We start from the raw sequence: 10,894 nt of genomic DNA, 5'->3' as shown, positions 1-10,894 counted from the left end.
ACTACTAGTTGTTCCAGGTGAGGGAAAGCAGGCACAACCTAAGGGGCTATGGCATTTTTGAGCAGAAATGGCCAAGAACAAAAAAAATGTCAAGGTGTATCAGTGTCGAAGGTGTGAAACAATGGAACCGCCTGGATGAGGAACTAAAAAAAAGTAGCTCAATTTATAAATTTAAAAAAAATTATAAATCTAAAATAATGGATAAATATAGAACACTAATATAAATTATCTTCATATTAAACTGTCTAAATTATGCAACTTTCCTCCTGCAGCTATCCTCAAATCGTGAGTGACCACATTTATTTTCTTCTCTTCTTTGTTTATTTTCTTTGTTTTATTCGTTCGTTTCGTTTTCTTCTTATTAGTATCTTTTGTTTCTGAAGTCTGCCTTTGTTGAAAAGGATAGGCAAAATAAGCCATGAGGCTTCAGCTTATACCTTTTTGGTCAAAAAAAAAAAAGGAAATGTGTACATATATATATTTATACATGTGTGTATACTGTACATATACAGTGTGTATATGCAAACATCTTAAAATGTAAATGACCAAAACAAAATAAACTAAACTAAACTACCCTGGAAACATTTACGATGCAGATGCTTGTCAGGTTTCACATAACATACTGATTTTATCAATCATTTTCAAGGAGCAAAATACTCCTGAACAGGACTGATGAGCCTATATCATGCTGGTACCATAATTGCCTTGAACGTGTTACTATAGTAACCAAACTTTAAGGTAAGGTTTACTGCAGATGAGAAAAGTGCACCATCTTACAAGTATATGTGAAAGGCACTCCACCCTTGCCCATTCCTCTGTGGGTGGTTCCCCTCTTCAAGTGTCCTCTAGTCCTGGGAGCTTGAGGGTTCTGTGCAGTACTTTTGCTGTTCTGCATCAACATTTCTAATGTCGCTCCCATGGTCTGCTGGGGCCACTTTCCCAGCTTGGAGGATACAGGTGCGAGTGCGCCAACTACACTCAGTATAAAGGCAAGATCACAGCTTCCAGCAGATTGTCATGCAGGATGGTTTTTGGATAATAGTCTGATCTATATTGGACGTTCAGATGCAAGTGTCCTCCACAACTCTTACCACAACTACCGGTAACTACTTTTCAAGTCAGTGTATGATATATCTTAGATCGTGATCACTGTTTTTCCTGTGGTGAGGACAGGAAATTGAAAACTAGAAACTTTCTAAAAGTGTGCTCAACTTCCAATGGTACGACGGAGTATTAGGGCCAAACAAAAAAACAAAAAAAGAAAATTACGAGAATAAAGTCATAATGTAATGAGAATAAAGTCGTAAAATTATGAGAATAAAGTCATAATATTACGAGAATAAAGTCGTAATATTACGAGAATAAAGTTGTAATATATTATAAATATATAAATATAACTTCACAAGATGCTCAATATTCTTCATTTTAACACAGGGAGAAGACTGCTCTTCCTGTTAGAGTTCTCATAAATTACCACTTTATTTTCATAATATTATGACTTTATTCTCATAAATTACCACTTTATTCATTACGACTTTATTCTCGGAATTTTACGACTTTATTCTCGGAATTTTACGACTTTATTCTCGTAATATTACGACTTTATTCTCATAATATTACGACTTTATTCTCATAATATTACGACTTTATTCATTACGACTTTATTCTCGGAATTTTACGACTTTATTCTCGGAATTTTACGACTTTATTCTCGTAATATTACGACTTTATTCTCGCAACATTACGACTTTATTCTCGTAATGTTACGACTTTATTCTCGTAATTTTACGACTTTATTCTCGTAATATTACGACTTTATTCTCATAATATTACGACTTTATTCTATTACGACTTTATTCTCACAACATTACGACTTTATTCTCATAATTTTACGACTTTATTCTCATTATATTATGACTTTATTTATCGTAATTTCCAATTTTTTTTTGTCTTAGTTTGGCCCTAATACTCCGTCGTACAATGGAGTTGAGACGGTGTGAAGTGTAAATAACAGCATGCAGTGGTTTCTAAATCTCTAACCATTTCACACAATATGGGTCTTAAACACATGTTGAAACTCAGACACTTCATGGAAAATATTAGCTCATTTAGAGCTACACATCTTAACCTCCTAAGACTGGCCATGCACCTATGTGGACATCACATGTTTTGTTGTCTATGTCATAATGTTTAACTTTTTATCAGGTGCCCAAAGCAACAATACAAAGAAATACATAAAAAAAGCACCAGGTCTCAGGAGGTAAAATAAGGCAACACATCTAAAAAAAAAAAAAATGGAATATGCCAATGTTTACCATCGCCTCTTTTAAGAACTGTCTGTAAATATCTGGGAAGTGAGGAGACCAGTTGCTGGAGTTTAAGGAGATGAATGTGTCACATTATTCTCTGATGCAGGATTGATACATGGTGAACTGTGTTCACAGTGATCTGGAAGTGTTTCTGAACCCATGCAATGATTTCCACTTGAGAATCATACCTGCTTTACAGTAATGCAGTGCTGCCTAAGGTACTGAAGATCACAAGCATCCAGTTTTAACCTTCAGCCTTTTCCATTTCACACAGATTCCTGCTGATTCTCTGAATCTTTTGATGATATTATACATTGTAGATGGAGGGATCTTCAACGTCTTAGTTAGTTTTTTTAGGAACACTTTCCTGAAACTGTTCCACAATATTTTGATGCATTTTTTCATAGATGAATCTCTGCCCATCTTTATATCTGAGAGGCTCTGCCTATGAAATGTTCATTTTAAAGACAGACATGTTACTGCCTTTGTCCCAATTAACCTAATCAGTCGATGAATGCTCCTCCAGTTGTTTTTGATTTGTGTTAGTTACTTTTCCAGCCTTTTGTTTCCCTTGTTCTCACTTCTTTGAGCTGTGTTGCTGCCATCAAATTTAAAATGAGCTAAGTTTCAACAAGTGATATGTTGTTTGTGTTTTATTGGAAGTAAAATATGAGTTTATGAGATTTTCAAATCAATTAAAATCAATTAAAGCTCTTCATTTTATCAGGAGACACAAAACATGTCAATGCACGCAGTTTTATCAGTAGATGAACAATGTGGTTTAAACTAAATATACATTAATCCAGTTGATATACAGTAATACACTGCAAAAACTCAAAATGTTACCAGGAATATTTGTCTTATTTCTAGTTAAAATGTCTCATTTTTAGTCAAAGAAAACAAGAGTCATTACCAGAATAATAACTTGTTATTTGACAATTTCCACCTGTTTCAAGTAAATTTTCACTTGAAATAAGTAGAAAAATCTGCCAGTGGGACAAGATTTATCTTCTCATTACAAGCAAAAAAATCTTGTTCCATTGGCAGATTTTTCTACTTATTTTAAGTGAAAATCTACTTGAAACAGGTGAAATTCGTTGTTTTTTCCAGTGATGAGTCTTGTTGTGGAATGTCAAGTGGAATGATATTTTTTTGACTAAAAATTAGACATTTTAACTAGAAATAAGACAAATATTCTTGTTAAGATGTTGAGTTTTTGCAGTGTGCTTTTGCACCTTCCTCTTGTGATGAAGACGCATCATAACCTTCAGAGTGTTGCTACCTGTTACAACTTAGAAGATCCTCAACATGCTTGTTTGATTTTCACTTGAACAAAAGATGTAATCTTGAACTCGATGAGTAAAGAACGTTTTTTTTTTCCTGTTCTCTTCATCACCACCATCACCATCCCTTCTTCAGTAATAATAGCTGTTTCACTTCAAGGAGAACACAGGCTAAATGTTTCTGCTGTCCTTATCTTGACGGATCTTTATCCTGCTTTAACGAGGCAATTGACCTCCATCCGCAGCGCTCCTACTCCCTGAGTGACGCAAAAAAAGTGGGCTGGCAGAGCTAAGAGCAGGAGTTTAGAGGACTAAGAGCGCTCAGGATCATCACTACTCAAGCGGAGTTACTTTAGGACGTCTATAGGTGCAGCCCTCTCTGTCGGATGTTATATCAATGCAAAACCCTCACCGCTTGGAGATACCGGGATGCGTGCGGATGTATCTGAGAGGGATAACGTGGACTTTTCCTCAAACTTATAACAACCACCTCTCAGCCTCTAAGTTGGGAGGTTTGTGAAACTTTTTTTTGAATGAGTGTCGCGCAGCTGTTGGCACATCTGGACTCTGGCTGTGTGAGCTGTCAAGCCCTGCGCTTACCACGACCTGACCGACCACTTTTTCTTTCTTCTTATTCATATATATTTTTAAACTAATTTATTATTTTTTATCGCCCAAATTTAACGGCAGAATATTGGAAAGGTCTGCATTAATCTCTGCAACTTTTGTTTTTTAAAACTCTCATTTCTATCACGAGGCACAAAAATGGAGCACTCAGTCCTCAGGTTGACATGCGTCTTTGTGGTTATCTGTCTCTTGGATAAAAGGTGAGTTGAAACGAAGAATATGCGAGTTCTTAATAAAGTTCAGCTGTGTTCATTCAATACATGTCAAGAGTATCTTGGTCTCTAACTTTATTTAACCAGTTACGTGTTTTGTTTTACAATTACTTACGTTTCAGCAGGGTGATAGTCAACAATAAGGCATGGTAAATGAAAAGTTATTAACTTTAACGTGAAAGTATCTTGTATGTAAATGATGAATAAGCCCCAAAATCTATTAATGGACTTTAAGTGAAAAAAGGATAGTAAAGATAAAGTATAAAACTGCAAAAAAAAAAAAAAAAAAAAAAAAAAAAATCTATCCACTGCAAGTCCAGCAGTTCTGAGCAGGAAACACAACAGATACAACTCTAAATACTCATTCAACATACATGACAGGCTGTATTTACTTCATAAAATGTTTACCAAATAAATGCTAGTTGCAGTCATACCGAGAGCGCTAGGTAGTTTGTAAACTATTTCTGCTTGCAGAATATACAGTGTTGTAGAACATTGTTGCAGACAGAAGTAATGTACAGGGTAGCTGGTGCGTGCCTGTGTGTGTGTGTGTGTGTGTGTGTGTGTGTGTGTGTGTGTGTGTGTGTGTGTGTGTGTGTGTGTGTGTGTGTGTGTGTGTGTGTGTGTGTGTGTGTAGGAGTAACTGCACACTCTTCCTCACACCTGGCGATGTGTGTGTATCAGGGCGCGCTTGAGGCACATAACCTGTGTTTTACATGTAATGACAATGAAAAGAAAAGCAGGACACCTTTCAGCTCTCATGCCATCATCAGTACAGGCTGTGTTTTCCTTGTTACTGCTGTTACTGTTCCTCTCTGAAGTAAAACAGAGCTCAGAGGCCGCTGTCAGCTCAATTACTGCCATCTGCATGATTGATCTGCAACAGAAACAGAACAGACACACCTGTTTGCTTATAAAAAAATATGTGCTTAATTATTTCCTCTTGTGACGTTACAAGGCACATGAACAGCTTTGTTTTGTGTGTGTGTGTGTGTGTGTGTGTGTGTGTGTGTGTGTCCGTATGTGTCATAACAGAATATCAATGAGTATCATGCCAAAAATAATACAAACCATTAGAAATTAAGCCTGCATTATGATATGCATGTTTTGAAAAAACCTTACCACCTTAGATATATATTTTTTTTGTTTTAACTTTACAGGACTGTAAATTGAATCAATCTATAAAACAAAAAAGCATGGTTGCAGATCTGAGAGCGCACCTCCTTCTGAAACCACCCGCATCTGGAGATAGTTTTACAAGCGTTAATCCACAGTATGAGTGGATTTCTTAGGTTTTACTGGAGCTTGCCACAATAAAGGCCATCCGTTTGGGGCATGTTCTTGTTTCTGTGGGAATTAAAACGTTGGGGTCACACCTCTGGGGCACCGGCACATGTGTAAGTGTAATAGTCCTATAAGTTGAATAGGGAAAAATGTTCAGCTGTCTTCATCCTGCCCATAACCTGACCAGTGTCTTCCATGCAGGGTGGAATCCAACGAAATTCTGGGCCTGAAGCTCCCAAATGTAGAACCAATCTTGAATGCCAACACAGTGTGTCTGACACTGCCAGGCTTGACACGGCGCCAGCTCGAGGTGTGCATGCGTAATCCGGATGTGACAGCCTCAGCAATCCAGGGAATCCAGATTGCCATCCATGAGTGTCAGCACCAGTTCAGAGGGCACCGCTGGAACTGCTCAAGCCTCGAGACCAGAAACAAAATACCCTACGACAGCATCGTTTTTAAAAGAGGTCAGTTTTGTTGGGACTGGCTTTCAGTTTCTTCCTTTCTTCCAGCTAATGCGCTCCTCCCCTTCGTGGCACAAAATCAGTGGTGTTGGGTGAAGTGATATAGGAATATTTAAAAAATGTTATGAATTGCAGTTAATAAAAGAGCTGATCAAAGACAGAATCTAAAAACCTAAATGAGATTGTTTGAGGCTTTAGAAGGGAAATCTCATCACAGGTTGTCTGGCAAAAATTTGGTTTTCAAAATGACTGTGGTTTCCTCCTCAAACACATATCAATGAAGCATCTTGAAAGGACAGGCTTAGAGGGATTATGAGGCACACAGATACAAAAGAGTTCATATAATATTATTCATTGTACACAGCAATGAAAAGAGTCAATTTTCCACTTTTTTCTCAATTTATCTACATTATCTCTCCAAATGGTACAGTGGGTTATCACTAATCACCACTAGCTAGGTATTTCCTTTCTAACTTGCCTTACTGTAGCTTCTCAATAAAGCGTACAATAGAGCAGGCAACTTCAAAAGCAGTTAGTCACCTCCAGATTACCAAACCTCAGGCAGATTGGTTTTCTCGGACGCTTTGTTGTGCCTGGAGCTTTGCACATCAGCTACAAAGGATGAAAGAAGATCTTTAGAGAAAGCTGCAGATGGTCTCATGTCAGGTTATTGACTGAAAAAAGGCATTTATTTATCATTAGCCAAAGCACCTGGATGGACACTTCAATCCATAGTGTGGTTTAAGTTTGAGTTTGAAGTTCCGTTTCAGTTGTGTGGAGTGTAGTAAGAAAGTTCACAAAAAATAATTATGATGACAACTTCATGTCGAAGTCATACCTAGAATATAAGTAGTTGGTAAAAATTTTAAGAAATTAGACTTGAGGCCTTATTCATCTATATAATTAGTTTAATGCCTCAGCATCAGTTAATATAACTTTATCCTCTGTAGCAAAAGCCGTAAGGTGTGTGAAAAACACATCTTACATTAAGGGGAATCTTCTTTCAAATAGAGGCACATAACTTTATCGATTCTGCTATAAAGATGATTAAATAAAGTTAAGTCAGATTGTGTTGCCGAAATAGATTTTATGTTCAATTCTGTGTGAAAACTTCTGCAGCCTTAGTTAAGGACTTTATCCTGTCAGTCTAGAAATACTCACAAAAAAAAAAAAATATATATATATAGAGAGAGTATCGCTACAGCATATGGACACACACCTCTGGTTTTACTTTCACTCCTCAGTGACTCATTGAAGGGCTGTTTGTCATTATTAGTAGATTCAGTTGCTGGTTGTCTGGCATCCCTGGTTTGCCTAGGGTGCAGAAACTCCCAACCACTGACATAAACAACCTTTTAAATCAGATGATTCATCTGTTGCATGTTAATACATTCCCCTCCACAGAAGCTAAAAAGTAGATGCACGTTGACACAGTGCAGGCATGCTCAGCTACTGCAGAGCGGTAGCACTTTTGGTGAAGCATGTTTACAGACGTGGATCAGACAAAAGTGGGGAGAATTTTTATTGTAACTGAGCATGGAAAAATAACATGTTATCATACAAGGTTTGAATGCCAGACTAGTATTTTCTGACAAGTTTATCATTGGTTTTTGAATATGTGAGCAGTTCTTTGGAACCTTGCTTGTTAAAATATTGTCCTTTAACTTTTTCCATATCTATAGTTTTTGAATCTGCCGTCAACTGGATGTTTGTTCTGGTTGTCTGATTTTAGTTGATTAGATTCTGCTCGGTCTCTTCTCAGATCTCTTTGCTGGAAGTTTGATAACTTCTTACTCAGCTTGAATTAAAAACTAGGCTAAAGAGGAGCCTATGGATAGACAGAAACAGGAGAATTGGGCCCTCTCTTTCTGTCTGTCGCTCTCCCTCTCTTTCTCGGACGCTGGGCTGCTCCTAAAGCTTTTACTTCCCTTGCCAGTGCAAGTACTTGTGAATTTGCTCTCAGCACTTTCCCAACTCTCGGCGGCAAAAGCATAAACCTGTTTAGTCGGTTTCTGTAACACAAAGTGACAGTCTCCTTTGAATCTTTAATTCATTTTGCCACTTCCTCTGCCATCAGTTCAGCCGGGCGTGCCGCAGCCAGTGAATTATTTGTTAGATTGATTTGTTCCCAGCCTTCCGGGGGCCTGCGTCGCTGAGCCCAGAGCAGAGCAGGGCAAGAGCTAAAACAGGCTTTCTATGTAGGGAGGATGTGCCTAAGTGCAATCTCTCCTCTTCCACCTTGTGCAGGTCAAGGTGGTGGGGTGGAGTTGGGGAGAACAGAGGGGTGTGGGAGTTAGTGAGTCAAATTATATAAACAGTTTTTCAAATAGTTTGTTTGTTTCTCAAAATAATCTAATATATATGTATATATATATATATATATATATAAATATATATATATATATATATATATATATATATATATATATATATATATATATATATATATACATATATATATATATATATATATATATATATATATATTAGGGGTGTCAAATTAGCGCGTTAATTGCGATTAATTAATTACAGGCATGTTTAGCGTGTTGTATTTTTTAATCGCTTAATCTATTTTTCAATCTTTAACTTTACTTTTTCTGTTTGCAAGTGGGCAGCATAGTGGCTTGGTGGTTAGCACTGTTGCCTCACAGCAAGCAGGTCCCCGGTTCGACTCCCTGGCCCGGCAGGGGTCTTTCTGTGTGGAGTTTGCATGTTCTCCCGATGCTTGCGTGGGTTCCCTCCGGGTCCAAAAACAAGCGTAGTAGGTTAACTGATGATTATGAATTGCCCGTAGGTGTGAGTGTGTCTGGTTTTCTGTGGCCCTGGAATGGATTAGCGACCTGTCCCAGGTGTACCCTCTCACCTGAAAGTAGAGGCTCCAGCAGACCCCCGTGACCTGCAAAGGATAGATAGAAAATGGATGGATGTTTGCGAGTTGCCTTTATTATGAAATTAGTATTTGTGCAGTGGGCTTCTTGTGCTTGAGTTGTGGGTGGAAAACAATAGTCAGTCACACCTTGAAGGGGACATTGATTGGCTGTGACTGTGTTTGAGTGTGTTTAGCTACACTGGTAGACTCCCATTGTAGCTGGAGAGGCCTGGGGGGAGGAACGCTGAGTAGAAAAGTGAAAATGGAGGAACATGTGAAAGTTGTCGGCCCAGTGAATGGGGAATTTACATTTCTAAAATGTCCCGATGGCACCATTGATAAAGGTAGAGAGATATGTGTTCTTTGTGGTAAGGACTTTGCTCACCACCGAAGCAGCTAAAGTTTAGCCACATAAACGCAAAGCAACCGGTTGCGAGCCCAGCCACAGCTAACATTAGCAGCAACGATGTTAGCTATTTATTAAGCCACAGCAACACTACAGAGCAGCCCGCGCATGGGCACGTCTGTGACAGAGAGGCTGGTTAATGTTCTTGCCAAGTGGATGTAAATGGCTAAAACTGCATCTGTTCAAGTCTGTTAAAAAAAAAAAAACTTTATAAAATCACTTTTTTCTGTTGTTATATATCAATCTTTTGATCTGCCACAATAATGTATTGAATTTAAAAGGAAAACACCTCATGTTGAGGGCTTTTCTCAGCAATTTTTAGGTGAGATTAAAAAAGAGACTAATTAGATTAATTAATTAAAGATCTTAATTCAATAATCTCTGAATTTTTTTATTGCTTGACAGCACTAAAATATATATATATATATATATATATATATATATATAGTAATTTTGCACGTGGAAGGACTGCTTGGCTCAAACTGTTGCTGAAGAACACTGCTGTAAATATGATTTATTTGCAACATCTCAGGTAACTCGTAGTGATGACGATATTCAACTACTCAACACAACATCAGCGTCTGCCTTTTGTATAATTAGAAGATTATAAGACTGGTTTTGTGTAACACTCAACAAATGTATACTCTCTTTTTTATATACTCATATTATGAGCAAGTTACTAGTGTACTGATAGAATGTGGAATGATTCACTGAGGTGGAACTAAAAAATCAAAATCAAAAACAGCTTCTGAAGAGCTGTCCACTATTGCAATGCATTAAAGCGTCAAATACAATATTTGGTGATAAAAACATCTTGATTTAGTTAATTTAAAACAGAGAACCTATAGAAATGTTTTCATTTAATTTTGCCTCATTTACAACCGACTGAACTTGCAGAAAATTGGAGTCATCACTTACAATAAACACAGTCTCCCTGCCACAGAACCTGATCAATAGATTGCTCATATTTTAGCTTTGTGGTTTTCTTTTGTTCAGACAAGGATCCGAGTTCTTACCTTCAAACTTTTCCTTAAGAAGGCGGAAGTTCTGCCGAAACTGTCAGAAAAGTTTGAAGGTAAGAACTCGGATCCTTGTCTGAACAAAAGAAAACCACAAAGCTATCAATCTGAAGACATAATGAACACAATACATGCTCATATTTTACTGTATTATTTTCTCTTATTTTTTTGGGTGCCTATTGACCCATAAAAATAATGAAAAAACAACAACTATTTGCAGAAAAATTCATATTAATATAAAATAAGGGGTGTTGGAGTTGCTCTTAGCAGCAAAACCCTGCAAAAACCTGTGTCATTGTGCAGGTCTCAAGCCCAGATAAAGTGTGCTGTCTCTTGCTTAATGCATGAATCTCTTAATTACATTTTATTGTGCTGCATCTGACTGTTTGTATTCAGCATTAGGTATGTAGAACAAACAAGT

General features: G+C 37.4%; 1 protein-coding gene across 1 annotated transcript in view; it reads left to right on the top strand.

Moving 5' to 3' along the window:
• The first annotated feature begins 3,938 nt into the window (after positions 1-3,938).
• The window catches only part of wnt10a (wingless-type MMTV integration site family, member 10a), a 31,637-nt gene continuing 24,681 nt past the window's right edge, over positions 3,939-10,894 (top strand). The window contains exons 1-2 of the mRNA XM_061723980.1: positions 3,939-4,419; positions 5,917-6,182. Of these exons, the coding sequence (XP_061579964.1) occupies positions 4,358-4,419; positions 5,917-6,182 (328 nt within the window). The 5' untranslated portion in view covers positions 3,939-4,357. The remainder of the gene's footprint in view (positions 4,420-5,916; positions 6,183-10,894) is intronic.

Source organism: Cololabis saira, chromosome 6, assembly GCF_033807715.1.
Source record: "Cololabis saira isolate AMF1-May2022 chromosome 6, fColSai1.1, whole genome shotgun sequence".
NCBI lineage: Eukaryota > Metazoa > Chordata > Actinopteri > Beloniformes > Belonidae > Cololabis > Cololabis saira.
The sequence above is the reverse complement of the archived record's forward strand: the minus strand, read 5'-3'. Positions and strand labels throughout refer to the sequence as shown.